The sequence below is a fragment of the Garra rufa genome, chromosome 3 (genome assembly GCF_049309525.1).
Source record: "Garra rufa chromosome 3, GarRuf1.0, whole genome shotgun sequence".
Lineage (NCBI taxonomy): Eukaryota > Metazoa > Chordata > Actinopteri > Cypriniformes > Cyprinidae > Garra > Garra rufa.
In genome coordinates, this window is record NC_133363.1 from 50,392,470 (window position 1) to 50,413,547 (window position 21,078).

Consider the following 21,078-nt stretch of genomic DNA (forward strand, 5'->3'; position numbering starts at 1 on the left):
ACATGAAGCATTTTGCCAAATGTATAACACAATGCTTAACATTGCATCCCAAACCTTCTGCCGTTTTTCCATCCAGGACTGAACGTAAGGCTTCCAGGTCAAATCAGAGTAGTCACTGTAAACCATTCCACAGCGAGACACGGTAGCAGGAGACGCCACAGCTAGATCCTCCACTTCAAACAATAATGAGACCTGCAACACACTCTCTCATTAATGGTTAAACCCAAACAAATAAGCACAGAACTGTCACTTAGCTGAAAAATGAATCTCACAAACCCTGTCAAAAGAAACCTGTCAAAACCTAACTAAAGAAATAAATAAGAAATGTTATTTTGCATATATGAAATTAAATCTATTTTAGGGCCATTCAAATTTTATGAATCATGAAGTTTTTTCTAAGACAATTAAGATTTTCCCACCTAGACTCTAATAATAATAATAAATATAGCTGCAAGCAGCGATTACCGGGGTTCAAACGCTTTAAGGAATTTAAGCACATATGGAAAAAGACATTACATAGCAAGCCTTTTTTGCAAATACAGGTAATTCACCAAATAAATATTATGTTTTGTAATGTTTATGACCGTTATAGCACCAGCTGTCGACCGATCTCCTTAAAACTTTGCATGCTTGTTTAGAATCAGCTGTCGCATGTGTTCTCTAGGTTTCGTGAAGTTTTGAGTTTTCCTTTAGGCTTTATAGGATTTTGGGTCAATTTGGACAGGCCCCTTTTCTAAATGACCCCGTTATAGCTTCCCAAAGGGTAAATTTCAATTTTTATTGATTATTGACTTCAGTCCAGAGAATTGTACTGCAGTGTTTTTTTTTTCCAGATTAAGCAAAAAACCTAGAACAAGTTCGCAAAAGTATTTTTTTTTACATCTTCTCAATAATTTAACAAACAATTTGATTGACAGCAGTGGTTCTACAGGCAAAGTTGTCCAGAATGAGGAGTTCTATCATATTATACGAATCTTGCATGTATGTGCAAAAAAACACACAATGCACAATTGTTTATGCCCTTGAAAAGTGCGCACTAGTGGCTGATTTATTTAAAATTTCTCACAGACCTTTGGGGCCACAAGTCATACAGGCCCACCGAGTTTCGTTCCGAACGGCTTCTATTAACCATGTCTAATAGGTGCTCAAACTTCATCGGCCAATGGCGCCTATGGTTTTCTGAGATACGCAAATATCCTGATAGACACTTGTGGCACTTTAGACCAAGACCGTGCACAGTGATTTTCACGTTGATAGGACAAATAGTTGCGTCGTTATAGCCATTTTTATGTTTTTTTTTTTTTCCTTTTAAGTGCTGCCATTTTTGTCCGGCAACCTTAGATTGAGCTCTTACATAAGTGTCCTGAGTTTGGCGAAGATTTCTTATTCCGTTCAGGAGTTATAGGCATTTTACTAAAAGTGGCCCTGCCCCTTTCAAACTTTTTCAACCTTTTTCGATGGACTTTTTTGATAATTTGTGATATTCGCTATGCAGAGAATCTTTCTGCACTGGTTTGGTTCCAATCGGACAAAAAAAACCTAGGACTAGTTTGCAAAAAATCAAATTTTTAATTTTAATATTGTAAAATATTACTATAAAATAAATTAAAATCTATTGTATTATATTTTAAAATGAAATTTATTCCATTACTCCAGTCTCCAGTGTGATATGATCCCTCAGAAATCATTCTAATATACTGATTTTTGTAATATTAAAATAGAAATATGTGAAATATTTGATTACAAAATATTCAGTATATTTGAAATAGAAATTACTTTGTTATTTTTGATCAATCCCACGTCCTGGCTGAAAAAAGTATTATTTTATTAAAAAAACAAAATCTTTTGTACAGTGGTTTTTATTTTTTTTTAACATGCCTTAGGTATTTCTTCACAAGATTCCTCCAACGACTAATGAAAAAGGGCATTAAGTAAAGGAAATGATAAACACTTCTATGTAGTACCCTGATGGGTTAGTGAAGTGAAGTGCACAGTGTATCAGGTCTGGAATCAGAAGTGAAATAACCCTGGGTGGGCGGCATTAGAGGTTTCAGCTTGTGCAGAGTATCGTCTGGCACCGGTACCTGTTCGGGCATGGAGATTCTCTCTCCGTTGATGAGTGTGAGGACTTTGTTGTCATCCATTACAGAGTTCATGCTCTCGATCCACAGCGTGTCCACTGGTCCGTCAAACACAATCCACTTCTCATCAGGCTTCTCATCTGAGTTCGGCCACACAGAGAGGAAGTGTTAGTGCTTCACACACACACAAACACACTCACACACATAGAGAATAAATGTGAATTTCCTAATACACCCTGGATCTCTTTGTCTCTCTATTTTTCATTTTGCCTTTCTCTTCTTCTCTCTGTCAGTCTCATTTCCCTACTTTGGTTTCACAGACACCGGAGAGACTTGCAGGCAATTGTGGTGAAGCCTCTAATTGATCATTTATCTTTTCCTGTCCCTTTATCAGCCCATGTGTGTCTCATTTACTGAACTCAAAACAATAAAACACAAACACGGTGCACAGCCCATCTGTCTTATACACACACATACAAACGCGCCCTGTCTGGAAGCAGCAGGCCTGCTGGCTGCCTGGGTAAGCGAATAACACCAGACCTGTCACACACAGCTACAGGAAGTGTCACATCTCCTCTGGGCCATCTTCCCTCTCTGAACATGGAGAAGAGGACTCAGGCAGCAGATACAAGCTGTATTGAGCCACTGCAAACCGTATTAGAAAAGGATAGTTAGCTTAAAAGGACAGTTTACCTAAAAATTAAAATAATGTCATTTACTCACCTACATGTCATTTTAAACCCATAACTTCCATATAAATAAGAAATGTATGTAAGTTATGACAAAATCTGATGGCAGAATTTTCATTTTTGGGTGAACTATCCTTTTAAAGGGACAAGTCCACCATATATTAAAATTCTTTCATCATTTACTCACTCATGTTCTTTTTACTGTGGACAGGCGTCAAAGACTGACACAGAGGAAAAGAAATAGTTAAATAAAGTCATTATTATTGTTTTCTTTGTGCACAAAAAGTATTCTTATATAGCTTCAAAGAGAAGTTCACTTCCAGAACAAAGATTTACAGATAATGTACTCACCCCCTTGTCATCCAAGATTTTCATGTCTTTCTTTCTTCAGCCGTGAAGAAATTGTTTTTTGAGGAAAACATTTCGCGATTTTTCTAGTGGACTTCTATAGTGCCCAGAGTTTAAACTTCCAAAATGCAGTTTAAATGCGGCTTCAAACGATCCCAAATGTGGTTGTAAACAATCCCAGCCAAAAAAAGAACAGTCTTATCTAGCAAAACGATTGTCTTTTTTACCTTTTTTTTATTACAACTTATATACTTTTTAACCTTTTCAAAACAGTTAGGGTCTCATTTTCTACCTCAACTTCAAAATCGCCCTACATCGCTGTTTTACCTTTTTGTAAAGAATGTTTAATCATCTTTGCCGCATTTAAACTGCATTTTGGAAATTCAAACTCGGGGCGCCATAGAAGTCCATATAGAGAAAAATCCTCAATGTTTTCCTCAAAAAACATAATTTCTTTTCGACTGAAGAAAGAAAGACATGAACATCTTGAATGACAGGGGAGTAAGTACATTATCCTAAATTTTTGTTCTGGAAGTGAACTTCTCCTTTTATAAAATTACACTTAAGCCACTGATGTTAAATAGATATTTTAATGATGTCCTTAAAACCTTAATACTGGGCTTTGAACATGGTACTTGTATTGCTATCTAGTGTCAGAAAGCTCTCGGATTTCAAAAAATTATCTTAATTTGTGTTCCGAAGATGAGCGAAAGTCTTACGGGTTTAGAGTGACACGTGAGTAATTAAGTTTTTATTTTTGGGTGAACCATCCCTTTAAGACGCCTATTGTATACTAGTCCCTGGAATAGAAGAAAGAAAGTAAAAAAGCCCCTAAAAATGGCTCTGGGCTGCAAAAAGAACAATTCTTTTTGGTTGGGCTGACAATTGGCAAAAGAATGGCGATGCTCCATTTGGAGTCGTGTTCTTGGTCAATACAGCCGCAGAGTTCAGGACTGATAGGAAACTCCTGTCTGTTTGATGGAAAGAGTTTAGTGTATACATTATGAGGGCTACAGACAAAACGGCTCTGCAAATTAGGTTAAAAGTATGGGGAAGAAGTTAGGCACAAACTAAAGGAAAATTTAATTGCAGGGGAAGCAGGAGAAAAAGAGTGTTCTAAGCAAAATTAAATAAACAAACAGCCTGAGGTGTTCGAATCAGCTATTGAGATCAGAATCCATTAGATCTCTGCATTACCGCGCGAGAGCTTCAAGACAAAACGGCCGCATTAAAAAGCAAATGCACTAGAGCTAAATGTACTAATTCCAGTCTGCTCTCCAAAAGCTATTCAATATGGCTCTTGAAGGAGGAATGAATTTATCCGTAATAATGACTAAAGCATTTGTGTGGGAGGTAACTAGGGAAGGCTGTTTTGTAGTAATCAATACCAGACTCTTAGAATTCCTCAAAAAGCACACAATCTCCTGGGTAGAAGTAAAATTGACTTTTTAATACCAAAATTACAGCACATCTGATTATATTTCTAACATTCATTGAAATAAATATCAAACCAAAATTGCAAGGTTTTTGCCTTAACTTTATAAAAGCCTTCCATTCCATCTGCTGTTTGGCATCAAAATTAATGACATTATTGCATAACTGTCTCGAGTATTTGATCCTGACTGATCGATCGTTGCACTCTGAAGTTAAATATTTTTGTGTAATGGCCGCTAAACTGTATTGTCTATTGGCACAACCAATTTCAGACATAGCTGCATCTCGCATATAACTTTCTGACCTCTTCAACTCAGACTCAATATTTCAACTCAAATCTATTTTCCATGTCCATTAATTTATTTGTCCTATAAGGAACTGTTTAACAAGAAGGTTAATGAACAATCGGCAGGTCATTAATGCAAAATAGACTACACTGGGTATAAGATTTGAACACCTGAGCATGATCAAAAACAAAACTATTGTTCAATCATTAACTAAATAAAAATATTACATTACAGCTATATACAGCATCTATAGCAGGGGTCCCCAAACTAAGGCCCCCACATTTGTATCGGCCCTTTGAACAATGCCAGAGACATATTTTAAAAATGAAAAATTTAAATGTTTTACTTATATCATATCGGTATTTGATTATAAAGGTTGGCTTTCAAACTAAAATTTCCCTTAGTTATTAACATATCCTAATTATTTGTTAAATTCACCAACAGAATGGTACATTCAACATGTGTCATTGCAATTGAACATGTGATGCGCGAGGCAGCTAGAAAATTCAAAGTGATGACAAAATGACTCAATAGCATTTTAGGTGAAACTAGCACTGCTTGCGGGACAAATTGTGCGAAAGCAAGACTTCACTCATCTCCCAGTTACCCAAAGTTTTTCAGCTGAGAAACCAGTGGCACCATTCCCAGTTGAAAAGTCTGTGGAAGCACTGCAAATGCTGAAGGCAGAGTTTGACGTGTGATTAAAAAAAACACAGTGGATTCTTGAATCGATTTTGCTTGACAAGCCTCTCAAGGCTACGGTTCTCTTGGTTGGTTGCGCATCTTTTCTTCCACACTTTTTCCTTCCACTCAACTTTCTGTTAACATGCTTGGATACAGCACTCTGTGAACAGTCAGCTTCTTTGGCAATGAATGTTTGTGGCTTACCCTCCTTGTGAAGGGTGTCAATGCTTGTCTTCTGGACAACTGTCGGATCAGCAGTCTTCCCCATGCTTGTGTAGCCTAGTGAACCAAACTGAGACACCATTTTGAAGGCTCAGGAAACCTTTGCAGGTGTTTTGAGTTGATTGGCTGATTGGCATGTCACCATATTCTAATTTGTTGAGATAGTGAATTGGTGGGTTTTTGTTAAATGTGAGCCAAATCATCACAATTAAAAGAACCAAAGACTTAAACTACTTCAGTATGTGTGAATTAAATTTATTTAATACACAAGTTTCACAATTTGAGTTGAATTACTGAAATAAATTAACTTTTTCATGACATTCTAATTTATTGAGATGCACCTGTATATCTTTTGAAAAGAAATGATCAGTTGTCTGTGTGGTGCATAACAAAATAATCTATTCTAGCATTAAAATGTAGAATAAATACAGGTAAAATCATAATACTACTACTACTACTAGTAGTCAGTCCAGCCCATGGTATTTTCTTTTATAAACCGACTGGCCACCCATTAGAGCAAAGAAAATTATGTGGCCCTCTCAGAAAAAAGTTTGGGACCCCTGATCTATAGTTTCTCGTATCACTCAGTATGGCTCAGGACTCAGACCTAGTTCTGATTCAAGATCACAGCAAAAGTTGGACTGTCTAGAACAGGGGTCACCACACTCGGTCCTGGAGGGCCGGTGTCCCTACAGGATTTAGCTCCAACCCTAATCAAACACACCTGAACCAGCTAATCAAGGTCTTAATAGGTATACTTGAAACTTCCAGGCAGCTGTGTTGAGGCAAGTTGGAGCTAAACTCTGCAGGACACCGGCCCTCCAGGATCAAGTTTGGTGACCCTTGGTCTAGAACAATACTGACAGACCTGGATCATTTACCCTGGCAGTAAACCTAAAATTAAAAACGTGAATATTGGCCTTTAAGATCTATATGTACGTGCATGAAAAACATATTCATATCCAATTATATCACACATTCATCAAAGTACAATTAGGCTTGAAACTCAGGTCCACAGGCAACATCAAGCCTGTGGTGAAAGAATTGAGAGGAATGGCTCACAGGGCCCACTGTATCATAAAAAGGCAATGTCCTGTTGAGATTTCAATTAAAATTAGGCTGAAAATATTAGAATCAGTAATTGAGGCCATTGCTTTTTATGGCAGCGAGGTGTGTGGTCCACTAACAAACCAAGAACTCGCCAAATGGGAAAAACACCCAACTGAGACCTTCCTTGCAGAATTCTGCAAAAAAAAAAGTACATGCGACTCCAGAAATAAAGCATGCAGGGTATAATTAGGCCGATATCCATTAACTATGATGACACAAAACAGGCAATTAAATTCTGGGACTATTTAGAACTTAGTGGTCTCTAAACACACCAGTATAAAATCCTGTAAATTCAAGAGTTGAGCAAAGAAAACATCAAGTCTTTCACTACGGATTGAGACTCAAGTGCAGAATAATCCTGTGATTAGACAAACCATGCTAGAACACAAATTAAATGTGATAAAATTAAACACATTGGGAAATGTACAGCTATCCTCTGTGAAAAATGGGAATCATCTTGGCTAGGTCCATACTCAGCAAACAAACCAGCAAGTGAGCTGAAAACATAGCAAAATAAACAAAGAACAAGATAAATGGTTGTTCTTATATAGCAAACCAAACAAAACTGAGTCAGAGCTGTTTTTCACTATAACTCAATGCACAGAGTTTACTGAAAACTGCTAAAGTATATACAAATATCACAATTTAACAACTAAACAACTTCCCTATAATCAGCAAACAGAAAGAATGATGGGTAAAGGCATCTGCCACTGTGTGAGAGACAGATTTTTCATTTTGAAGTGAACTATACCTTTAATGAAGTTGTTTGTAATGAAAAAATTACTCTGTAATGAATAATTATGTTCTAATTGTTTTATATAAGCAATAAGGTACTCAAGGCTGTGCTGTATTATTCACAATTTATTCACAGTCTGTTGTACCTTACTGCTTAATTAATATTTCTCTCCTTTTTATTTTGCACTTTTTTCTTTTTAATACTCACTGACTCATTCTCTTTGGCAAACGCACCATTACTTGTCATGCCAATGAAGCCCATTGAAACATTAAAAGGGAAACCGAGGGAGGAAGGGACTGCAGAAGTCCAGAGAGAAACACAAGCATCCGGGGAAAGGCACATTTTTGGCTCTGTCAGACAGTTTCAAAAGAACAATGCAGTGCACACACGCACACACTCCAAATTTAACTATCAGAGACCCACTGTAGTAATAAAAATAATTTGTACAATGTTGTAAAATCATGTTCAACTTAGCCTAATAACACGTACGTAGCCTAAGAAGTTTTAACAATCTATTTTAAGCTGTAGGCCTCTAAATTTGCCTTCAATAAGGGGGATTTGGTTTAGTAGGCTTTTTAAAAACTGTTTAAGGTTAAAAAAACATTATCAGTAGAGAGAGAAAGCCTAATGAGGGAAACTGAGACATTCCTTGAAGAGAATTTCATTGTCAGCCTTTCTTTGTTTTGCACAATTGTCATTCTCTGCAACTATGAGCTGCAAATGCTTTGTCAATACAAATGTAGTTATTTGGCATGCCAATAAATCAAACTATACTGAATTCGAAAAACTGAAAGAAAGAGAGAGAAAAGAATGGAAAGAGAGGGGATTTGAGCTGTTAAGTTCAGAATAATGTGCAAGATAAGAGACAGAGATGAAGAGAAAGACAATGAACATCAAAAAGAGTGAAAGACCAGATCAGTGTAACAACAGCTACAAATCACAAAACACTGATATACACTACAATAAAGAAGAAAATGAGACATTATTTTAATATAATTATTCAAATATTAAAAATGTAGATTTTTGAGTGACACAACACCCAAAGATGTAACTCCGCATGTGTACATAAACCAGTAATTAAGGGTATGTTCACACTTGTCATGTTTGGTTCGATTAAAATGATTGCTCTGTTAGTGCGGTTCATTTGAGTAAGTGTGAACGCTGCCATCCAAGCCCTGATAAGAAGATAGGTCTCGGTCCACTTTCAATTGAAAACTGGTGCGATTCGAATGAAATATGAACGCAACACAAACCAAATACTTCTAAACGAACCACAAACAGGAAGTAACGACAAGATGCGATGCTATGCAACATGATTTTACAAAGGGAACAAGCAGTGTATCCAAAACAAAATGAGCAGAGGGCAAACATGGACCAACAAGGATCTAAAGTGCCTTTATGAGCTCTCTGTGAGTATGCAGATGATGAAAATAAAATCATATACACACAACAATGAGCACGCTTCGTCCAGCAGACAACATTAGGTGTATTTGACTTAAAGCAAACGCATGTTTTCCTTTTGTTTGGAGTGTTCGGTAAGTTCCGTCACGAAATATACGTCAACCAGAACAATCAGGTTTGGTATATTTAGGTTTGCTGTCAGAAATGCCAGTGTGAACGCTAAGCAGAACAGGACCAAATGTATCATATTCCTTTTTGGTCCGGACCAAATGAACCAAACAAACCAAACTACAAATGTGAAAACGTCCTAAAGTGCCCCTGTTATGCCATTTTGAATACAGCCTTTCATTCAGTGTGTAAACAATCTTGAAAACGAAGTTGTAAAGCCAAAGGTGCATGTTAAATAAAGTTATTGTGTCCCCAAAAAAAGAGTGATGAGCTAAATGAGTTGTTAGTAATTTGAATCCCACTAACACATTTGCATAATTCTTGCCTATGTTCTGCGCTGGCCAGCTGTGAACAACTTGACCCACCCACAAACATGTAATTTTACTGACGACTGCTTCTCTAATCTCAGTGAGTTCAATGCGGGATTCACAAAACGCTTGCTTTTGAAAGATGGCATAGTACCCAGTTTAATCACACGTACTGCGAGTATGATAAATAACAGATGTTTATATTTTCTTACGAGCGTTCAAAATACAGAACTATGGAAATGGCGTATCATTTCTGACATGCGCTGTACGTGGTAGACCAGTCACAACAGACTGGGCCATCTGACCAATCACAGCAGAGTAGGCTCACAGAAAGGAGGGGTTTAGAGAAACCGAATCAAATGAATCGTTTAAGGAATTGCTAGAAAATGAGGTGATATTAAATGCATATTTTAAGAAAACCAAAGCGTTTTTTGGACATTAACCTATTGTAGGAGACTACCAAAACAATATTAGGAACCTTAAAAATGGCATAATAGGGGGGCATTAAGAAAGAATAACACAATGCATTCTTTGTGAATGGCTTGAAAGTCTACTTTGGACAGATTGACAAACTTCATATTGGATTGCACACAAAACATGAGTACAAAAACTGACAAAAAACAGGCTGTATAGTGATCAAAGAGAAAGGCTGGAAAAAACAAGCTATGTGATTTCCTGTGATACTCAAGAGACTGGCACTGAGACAGAGAGGGTTTGTGGGTAGAGACCAGGCTGGACGGGATGGCGAAAAGAAAACAAATCAGCAAACTTTTCTAAAGCCATTTTAACGTTTTCTTTCTTTCTTTCTTTCTCTTGTCTGTTTGTTTTTTTCCTGTCACATCAGGATTCATTGACTCATTATCTTTCCTGTCTCTGTCAGTGCTTCAGCTGACGTCGCACCTGCTATCTGCGGCTGGTATCAGCACATTTCTAAACTTCTTGATGAGCACCAGCTTTAAGTCAACATGAAATGGCATCTTTTAGTTTTATAATGCGTCACTCAGAGATACATTTTTGAGAAACAAAATTATATATATTTAGAATTACTGCAAGTGTTCATCCTATCCACCTTTTTCTTCACGTAAGAGTGAACGCGGTCATTTGTAAATTGTATGGGTCTGGCTTGCGGTCTCATCCATGTCCAACTATTTTTAGCTGTACAAAACAGTTTGTTTTGCTGCTTGATATTAAAAAAATGGTGTTTCTTACCAGATTATTTATTATCTTAACTATGAAAACACTGGTTTGTAGTGCAAATAGTTTTACCATTTACTGCACATGGTTATTCTTCTCGTTATTTCCTTATAGCGGCTAATGAACCGAAAGTCTCACCCATAAGCTAAAACTTCTGTGCTGAAGAAAAAGGTGAATATATTGTTTCACCTATTTTTTGAGTCTTATATACCTCCACAGTCCCCTCAGTAAAACCACAACAGAAATGGGTTTCTTTAAACTTCAATTAAACTGGCAATCATTCAGCATTATGATTAATATCATTAAAGTGTCTATTATTACAATGATACTCTTTCAAACTAAAAACGAATCAATACTACGGCTGCAAAACAGACTTACCGAGTAGCTTCCTCTCCCTTTAATGAGACACCTGAGCTTGTTTTTCTTTAACAAGTTTTGACAGTTCTGGAGGCAAATGTATTTGACGTTGTATTGATGTGAAGAAGAGAGAAGCGCGAGAGCAACGATTAAAGTGCACTGCTGCAGAAATCTACCGCAGACTGCTGTCTTTATATGCACATATATTTGACTACAAGTGTGATCCAACCAAATGGCTGAATCCAAATCATACACAGTGTTTTGTTTCCTACCTTTAAACTCAAGTTAAGTTGAAATGCTTACACAAGGTACGCATAAAGAAAAAAAAAAAACACAAAAACAAAACATACCTGCACAGGCCGCCCTCATGAGCGAGGAGAGGACGCCGTCTGTCCACTCATTGGTGGAAAGGTTGTATTCTCCATACAGCTCTCCCAGACTCACTGCCTTTGGATTTAGGGGACACTCCTAAAGGGTCATGAGCAAAGTTCAAAGGTCAGGAGGGAATGAATCAACTACGGGAGAGGAATCAAACAGAGGTGGAACCGTACAGTGATGAGAGGCTGATGCACAGGACACTCAAGGGTGTATGTGTGTTATATGGAGTGGAGGTAATGAGGAAACAGGGTGAGGTGATGTTTGCATGGAGAGATCGAGATAGGCACCAGAAATAGATATGCATAGAGGGAGGTGTTGAGTCAGATATAAAAGAGTGAGGAGACAGGCATCGAGAGATGGAGATACAGACGGAGGGAGAGAGAGAAAGGGAGGATGCAAATAGAAATGGCAGCTTGAGTCACAGAGAGAGCAGAGAACAAGATGGACCCCCAAACTGTAAAGCATTACACACACTAGGCAGAAAGTATCTGGAGACGTTAACCAACAGAGATTTAGACTCACACACACTCATATGCTAACACCAGGATGCCAAACCCACACAGACACACAGTCACCACAGGTACCCAAACCCACAGAGAATTAGACAGTGACAGGGACAGGGGCAAAAACACTGGAGGGAGAGAGAGAGAATTAGGCTATGCTCAGAATGGAACACTACCTTACTACTTACTGAATACTCTGCTGTATATAGTGTACTCTAACTACAGTTTTAAAAATAGTACATAAGTTTATAGAATAAGTTCAGGATGAAACACTTGTGTAGTCCTTACTGCGTACTGCACAGTATACTTGCTAAAAAATGAGAAACATAATGCATGTACATAATGACATAGAATATGATACAGAACTGAATGGAACTCGCAAGTTTTGCTGATTATTGCTGCTAAAAAATTGTCAATTATTGTCATGTTTGGGGCTGTACTAATCAGTTGGACTAGGAAAAACTTTTGGAGTACTATAAAGTGTTTTCACAAAGCATCATTAATCGGCCATATTGGAGGCACTGAACGTAAACAATGGCACTCAAACGAAAGAAACGTGCATATTTTGCTGATTATCGCTGCTGAAAATGGTCAATTATTGTCATGTTTTGGGTTGTACTAATCATTCAGACTGGGAAAAAAATTTGAATAACTATAAACTGCCAAAAGTTACAACAAATCAAGGAGAAGAGTGCAAAAAAGGCATTTGTGGTTGGCCAAACTGAACTAGGATGTTTGGGGCAAGAATCTCGACAACATTTGTGTCTGTTCTTATCATTTTCATTCAGGTAGGCGAAATATTAGGCTAATGTCTTAATTATTACTGCTTGTACATATCTTTACCACCTATTAACTTTAGTTTGTCAAAACTTTGCACCCTTTTCTGCTTATTAAGTCCTTCTCTTTATGATTTAGCAGCTTCCACACATTTTTTCCCATGGTTTGGACAGCATAAATTAGCAGAACAACGTATTCAGTAGTAACTGTGCAATCCATGCAGTTGTTTACATCTGAGTATGGCCAATATGGCCGCGCATCCCGGTAACTAACCAAATCATGAAGTGTAAACCCTCTATAGATTGGTAAAAGTTATAATAAATCAAGGAGAAGAGTGCAAAAAACTGTCTGAGGAAAGAAGGCATTTGTGGTTGGCCGAAATGAAGATTTCCAGGGCAAAAATCTTGACATCATTCAAGTTTGTTATTATCATTTCTTGTCAGTTAGGTGAAATATAAGGCTGATATCTTAAAGGGTTAGTTCACACAAAAATGAAAATTAGCCCATTATTTACTCACCCTCTAGGCATCCTAGGTGTATATGACTTCCATCTTTTAGACAAAACTTCTTTTAGAATTATATTAGAAATGATCCTGGCACCTCCAAGCTTTAGAATGGCATGGAATGGCGGTTGTTTCTTCACGTTTTCTCCATCAGACCAAAACAAGTCTAATAAAGCGCATCCATCCATAATAAAAGAGTGCCTCACACAGCTCCAGGGGGTGAATAAAGGCCTTTTGTAGCGAATCGATGCATTTTTGTAAGAAAAATCTCCATATTTAAAGTAATAATCACTTTAATCTAGCTTGTGCCAACTGGTTGTACAGCTCTGGGCGGATAACGTAGGAAGTTGGCAGTGCATATGCGCCACTCAGAAGTAACAGACATTGACGCGCCGTGCAAAGAGGTACACAAAGCACCGGCCACGAATTAGAAGTACAAAACGAGGATTTGTAAAGAAAAATGTGGAGGATTTTGATATAAGCCAAGAGACTAAAGTAAGGAAACTTTGCTTCCTTTGCTTCTGTAAACAAATGCTGGTTTTCGCAAGACTCACAGGCGCATTTGCAACACCGACGTCCTATGTCATCCACTCGGAAGGGCTTCCATGTATAACCAGTTGGTGCAAGCTAGATTAAAGTGATTATAATGTTTTAAACATGGATATTTTTCTCACAAAAATGCATTGATTCGCTACAGGGCACATTTATTCACCCCCCTGAGCCATGTGAGGCACTTTTTATTATGGATGGATGCGCTTTATTGGGATTGTTTTAGACTTATGAAGACATACACCCACCCATGCCAAGCTTGGAGGTGCCAGGATAGTTTTTAAAATAACTGGATTTGTCTGAAAGAAGGAAGTCATATACACCTTAGGATGCCTGGAGGATTAGTATCATTGTTCAGCCGTTCTCAACATTTTGTAATTGGTAACGTGCTATTCTCAACATAGCTAAATACTAAAAAAACAGTAATATGCTATCACCTGACCTCATTATGTTAAATGTTTAATTTAGCAAGTACAGGGTTCCCCATTTCTCATCCCAGCAGAAGCTAGTTTCAACTCTAATTAAACCCACCTGAATAAACTAATCAAGGTCTTTAGGTTTCCTTGAAAATTGCAGCCAGGTGTGTTGGAGCGCGGCTGGAACTAAACTCTACAAAAACGGTAAGAGTAGTATACTATTCCTTACATGTTACAGAGTGCAGTACAAAAGGGAGAAATTTGGATTGCATCTAAACACAGAAACAAGAGACTTTGACAACATCAACAAAGCATAAAAACAGACTGTCAGACCTCACCTGCATCTCTCTTGCACACATACACACACTCCAGGAACATCATTAAAGAAGGAAAACCTGAGAAACACATATTCTCCCCACCCCTACCCCACGCTTCTATTTTTACCCACATCAGGATGAGACACGTGAAAAGGGTTACAAAAAATGAAGGAGATGGGGAAAAACAACAGATGCGAAAACAAAACAGATCAGAACAAACATGAACGCTAAACACACGGTTTTAGACATGACGAGTCTTAGCCGACTGGGTGAAAAGACGACTGTGTTAAAAGCACAGCATGGAGTGGCGCTCCTTTAGCCGCAGCCAAAGCAACTGTGAAAAGAAAGAGATCATAAGCTGCGGCAATTAGCGCTAGCTGCCGTCTTGACTACGCCATCATTTTCAAAACACCCACGAGTGAGCCGAGAGTCTGTCAGGGGGGCTTTTAATGAGTGTTAAGTCCTTGTTGCCACATGTTCTCTAAACAGCGAAGAGTGTTTAAGGGAAACACTGTTGTCTTGGTGGTAAATGTATCGGGTGCTGAATAAGCGTGGCCGCTAACGGCGGTTCATTTTCATGGTAATGAGGAATGGAAGGTTGGCGTAGCCTTTTAGGCTCTAGAACAGCTGCTGCGAAGACATTTGTTTCAGAGGCATGATCTTTGCCCTTAAAACTACTCATGAATGGAAACAGCTAATTTCGATAAAGCTAACGGGCCGCTTTGTTTTGAGAACCTTGCGTTGGCCTGTTGCCCTTTAGACAAGATAAAAAGCAAGACTGCTAGCTAAGAGAGAGAGATAAAGATAGAGGTCTCACACGTATGAGGTTGAATCCTGGCTCTCCGTTGCGGTGCAGAGCGCTGAGGGTGTTTTGAAGGGTTCTCCATGTGACCGTCTTGCCGCTGCCCGTCTTGCCCACGATCATCGAGGAGTGTCTGGAGTTTTTGGTCTCGTACAGTTGAATCACCTTGGACACGGTGAAGGGGGTCACCTGGAGACCGCTCTGTCGAAGTTCTGCCTCTATAGCTTCTTTCAGCTAGAGATAAAAAGAAAGAAAATCTGTGCAAGTTCTTATAACCAAATATGTGCTAATTGCTTCATAACATTGCATAAACTCTTTCAAAGCTGGAAAAACATCCCTTCGGTGGAGGTGAATCCCACTGAAGCACTAAAGGCAAATGAACTGGCAAGAGGTGGGCGGCCATCTTAATAAAAACACCCGCTGATACTGCACCCCTGAGTGAAGTCGCACCAACCAGAACTGCTCCAGAGGCACTAAAGCAGCCATGCTAAACTCTCAGGTTAATTTAATCTCCCTCTCTAAGTTCTCTCTCGACTCGTTAAACAGATGGAGAGGAGGAATAAAGGGAACGGCTCTGAGGCGTTTGTGCTGGAGTAAGGTGGAGATGAAGATGCAGGATGGGTAATATAAAACAGCAATGAAAACACTGCATGATGTGCATGAGTGGAGGCAGAGAAGAGGAAATACAGTACTACTTTTTGTCTATGTGTGTGTGTCACACTGGGCCTCCAATTTTGTCCTTGTCGCATTTGATTGCGGAAGAAGCAGGAAGCAGCTGTGCAGACCTTCTGAGGTATCTGCCTTATTTCTCCAAACCTTATTCGCAAACACCATAAACTCTTCTTCAGAAACAACATTTCTCTCTTAGACAGTTTGTATTCAGACCAAGTTTAAACACTCGATAATTCAAGAGACTTTTTGAATCTCTTTAAAATTTAAGTAAACTTTGTATTTGGACAATGCATTAATCACAGCAGTCAAAACAACAGAAGGCAGTAAGAGGTTTAGCCAAGTTTTGAAGTTCTTGAAGACGGTTATCAACTATTTTGAGAATCAAATATATCAAATACACCTAATAAATGTTTTAGCTATCCATTATTCTCTACTTCTTACCTACAGTTACAGCACTAGTTTGTACTAGAAGAGAGATCCCTAAAAGCCTTGAAGTCAAAACGGTTGAGCCAACAGACCAGACCAGGGAAATGTGGAGAAAACTATAAGCCATTTCTAGGTGGACGTCCTGAGTTATTGGCATAGAAATTAGACACTACACTTTAAAGGCACAAAGTTAAACAGGGATCTATACCTCTCCAGCTCACAGATCAGACTGTCTTGGCTTTAGAACAGCAACCTTTGTGGTGCTTGTCAGGATATTTATCCACTAAGCTCCCCCTAACACCTTTGCATTGGCCTTTATCTGTATTAAAGAAGTGGACTGAGTGAATTGTGTACAGGCAAGGCAGGAAAATATCCGCAGGCTTTAATGGATCTTTTGAAAGGTGTTTCAGTGAGAGAGAGAGAGCCTGTGTGAGAGCTGTTCTCTGAAAAATAAGATGGGTGTAATCAAAAACACACAAAAATATGCTTTTAAGAGCTGAGTCAGAGCACACATTCATACAGAAATACACAGAGACTTGCTTTATGAGTCCATTACGAGGCCACATGCACAGTGGGACAGGCTACCTTTCCGTAGTCGATAGTGGGCGTCTCCACGGCAGGGAAAAGATCCTGGATGATCCCATTAAAGAGTGGCAGATCGATGGAGGCTAGTTTAGCGATGTTCATGTCCTTCATAGACATCAGCAGGATCTGAGGTGAAAGGGTAAGAAGAAGAAAAAAACATTATGTTAAATTAGCTCAGCGCATGAGTACATCTTCAAAGCTAAGGCAGGCCAGCTTCACTTGACCAAATGTCAACCTTAATTTATGGGCAGGAAACTACGAAACGGATACATCTGAAAACCCTTCTTGCTCTTCGGCTATCAAAAGCAGTAACCCTGCTGCTTCTGAATGACATTTATTTTAACAAGCGTACCTTACACACATTTGAACCTTTAAATAAACATGGCGCACCTTTTGCATAGGTGATGATATTCAGGTAAAAAGAGAGAAAGAGAGAGACAGAGAGCGGTGAGATAAGCACTCACATCAGGTTTATGAGTCCTTTTCAACTTCTCTTTTAAGGTTTTGTCCCCTTTGATACATTTTTTATCATAGCCAGAGAGGAGCACGTTTTAGTGACATGTCCCTGTCAGCATTAGCACTTTCTTCACACACACAAACACACAGATAATTCAGTGCACACACACACACCTGGCTGTTTTACTGAACATTGAAGCGTATTAAGGTGAAGCAGGTCTCTGAGATAATGTTTCTAGATTTATTGGATGCTGCAGGTCTGTGTGTCTCACCTCTTCATCGACAATGTCAGGGCAAGCTCTGCGCTTCTTTCCAGCATAGCGAAGCAGAGAGGTAAGAGCCCTCAAGCCAAAGTCATAGTGGTCCTGTTTAGACAACTGCTGTACTGCCAGAGAATACAGAGTGAAGACCTTCTTAGCCAACACCTGAGAAAGAGAGAGAGGAAGAGACAGAGATTAAAGGTGCAATATAATGTCACTTTGAACAAAATACAATAAGAATATAATGAGAACAGTTAGAATGAACCTGCCTTCACAACCCAATAATATTCTCATACGAAAATGGATAAACAGGGAAGGAAAAGAATTAGGCCGAGAGCTAATTTTGTTTCGGTTTGATTGTGAAAAGTTCACTGATGAATTTTTCACAGCCAGACCAGGAGCATGCAGTAAGAAAGTAATAGTGTCTAAAAGGTTTTCAGTTCCTGTTGACATTAACATTACAGAAATTTCTTACGGGAATATGAAAATGGATTATGTGACCTTGAACTCCCACAGCTAATAGAAACCATGAAAAGAGATACAGCAATACATCTGACAGTAATACAGTAATACGTCAGGCAGACAGGTGGAGAAAAAGCACGAGAGGGAGTGAGAGGGGTGTAAACGAGCAAATTCAATAACCTTTATTGCATCACTTTTTCATCTACGAAGGAACAGAAGTCAAGAAATCAAAAAAGTGAGAGACAGCAAGGCCTCGACAAAATCACAATTGGTATGTTTTGGATTGTATGCCATTTTTTAAGGGAACTGGTGTGGGTTTGTGAGTTGATGAAAAGTGAATTATTAATTACATAATAAAACAAAAAATAAACTATTTTAAAATAAACTTAAAAAAAAAAAAAGATCTTGTCTTCACCTGATTAGGTCTTTAACCATTATTAAAAGTCCAGTGAAGTGATTTGATATATGCAGGCTTATTTTATGTTCTTATTTTATAACTAAAACAGGCAGACAGGGCGGGACATATCCAGCAACCCCGCCCCCTTTTTTAAATAGCCAGTAGTGTTTTGTTTATATCACAGCTTGGGCCAGAGTCGTTGAGCTCGGTAAAGCAGCATTTGACAGCATATGACAGCCACAATCTCATCCATATCGCATTATCTATATATATAACATAGCATTCTGTGTAGAATTTAAATGTGTCCGATACGTTTTGTGGTCTGCATCGACTTGTGCATATGATCCGCTCCGTGCTATCGTCTCTCTGGACCGGAGCAGACTGTGTGCGTACTGTGGCACAACGTAAAACCTTTATTCACCCCAACGGAATGCATATTTACACTGTCTGAATCATTCCATATCCCTTATATAGCGCACTACATGCCATTACTGTACAGTGAACACAAATTCTGTGAACAAGTGACCGATTTCAGCTGCAGCTTCAGCATCTATTTATAGTGTAGTGAAAATTGATTATTTACAATAATGCGTTACTTACACACTATTGTGCTGTTTAAATACTGTGCAGTTGCTTTGACACAATCTGTATTGTTAAAAGCGCTATATAAATAAAGGTGACTTGTAGGGGATTCTAGCGCATCAGATTCTAGAGAGAATTTGATTGGACAGAAAGTTTGATGAGAAGCAGAAGTGCAGTGTGATGTCATCAAAATCATTGGTCCGTATTGGCGGAAGTTAGAGACTGTACATTTTAAATGCTTATATCTTCTAAATGTGAATTTTGTCATTGTTTTGGAGCACACTAACTTACAGATAACCTTAAGGCTGACATATTTGTATTAGAAGCCAAAAAACTTTCTTTTTGATTTCATGGGGACTTTAAATGCTTAACTTCAAGTAAATATAGTAGTCAACATTTGTAGTGGATCACAACCATTCATCAAAGTTCTAAAACCAAACCAATACCCATTCTTGTTCAACTTTGATGAACTTTTTTTTCCACTTCAAATGTTGACTATTGTATTTTAGGCCAAAGGATTGACAAAGGGCTGACAAAAAGATTTGGGGAAACTATGTTTTACAGAAAATGCATGTTTTATGAATTTATGAGTTAAATTATAGCCATTAAAATTCCAGTAATTTTTCCCTCACAAAAAGAAAAAGAAAAGAACACTTATAATTTAATGAAAAACATACTTCTGGCAAATATAAAAATGCATAGCGAAAAATTTAAAGTAAAAATGTTGTCTGGGCAAGTAAAAGTCTGAACATGATTTTGCCAGGAGCGAGAAGCTCTAAATTTGCTTAGATACACGTTAAATGCCCATAATGCAATTGCATGTCAACAACAATTCATGAAATATAATTGGTAGGACAATTATTGAAGGCACAATTGTTTTTGAATGAAAAATAACGACAGACAAACACAATAGGAGCAATTTATGCCTGCGATTGAGAGAGAGACAGAATGCAAAAAAAGGTGAGTCGATGTGTGTGTTCCCATGAACACCGTGAATATGTACCAGAAGGAAGAAGCCAGTGTGTCAGGGTAACCGTGTCAGCTCCGTTTCCACACTGGCCGCTAACAGTCTTACTTATACAGACACTAGTGCTTGTGTGAGCACACACACAGAAACACGCGCCAGAGTCACGCTAAGCTGAGCAGACTATGGACTCGCAGGGGACGGTCATCTCGCTGTCAGTTATGGCTCATAACACCAAGACCTGCACACTCCGGTGCGTCGGGGCAATACTCTCCCGCTCCCTCTCTCTAACATGGCCCAGCATTGATATGTCCATTTCCTTTCATTTGCAAAGGTAATAGTTCTCTCTCGACAGCACGCAATGATTCTGCCGTATTGACTATGCAGAGGGGTGTCTGGATGAGGGCCGAGTATGCCGGGACAATCAAATCTGCCATTGACATTCTGTGCTTGGCTGGGGCCGGTGCTGGTTCCCTTCCCAGCTCTCTTAATCTCAAGTCCATTATTTGTAATTCTGAGTCCAATTCCCCATGCCTGTGCCACTGCCAGCCCGCCGGGCCTGTGTACGGCATCAACAAATGAGGCTTCCCGTTTGGAACGCGCGCAGGCAGGGGGAAGTGAGGGGACGCAGCCAGTGGAAACTTGTGGGATTTGGTCAACCACAGGGGTGTGTGTTTGTGGAGTGTGTGTTTGAAGGGGTTGGCATTACGCGTCGGTCGGATGTCTCTCGCGCAAACGCATGCATAAACACACAATTGGCATGCCTGCTGCGTGTTGGAGGTAATCCGATGGCAGGATCAGCCCCCTGGAGTGCGTAAGAGTGTGTGTGAGCCAGTTCATCTGTGTTTGCCTAACTGAGTTGATCTCTTCCATCTTCAATAGAATCTAATATCCCTAGCACTCTCACCTCTTTCAACAAATGTTTTCTAATCGTATACAATGAACTTGCTATTACTGCACCAAGCGATCAGACTTTGGACATTAAAATGACTGAATCTTAAAGACTTGGT

At 38.9% G+C, this 21,078-nt stretch overlaps 1 protein-coding gene across 1 annotated transcript in view; it reads right to left on the bottom strand.

The window, feature by feature from the left end:
• Window positions 1–21,078, bottom strand: part of LOC141332155 (dynein axonemal heavy chain 2-like) — a 326,684-nt gene that overhangs the window by 202,566 nt on the left and 103,040 nt on the right. The window contains exons 39-44 of the mRNA XM_073837257.1: window positions 17,676–17,828; window positions 16,948–17,073; window positions 15,280–15,498; window positions 11,370–11,487; window positions 2,085–2,221; window positions 55–192 (exon numbers count right to left, since the gene is read on the bottom strand). Of these exons, the coding sequence (XP_073693358.1) occupies window positions 55–192; window positions 2,085–2,221; window positions 11,370–11,487; window positions 15,280–15,498; window positions 16,948–17,073; window positions 17,676–17,828 (891 nt within the window). The remainder of the gene's footprint in view (window positions 1–54; window positions 193–2,084; window positions 2,222–11,369; window positions 11,488–15,279; window positions 15,499–16,947; window positions 17,074–17,675; window positions 17,829–21,078) is intronic.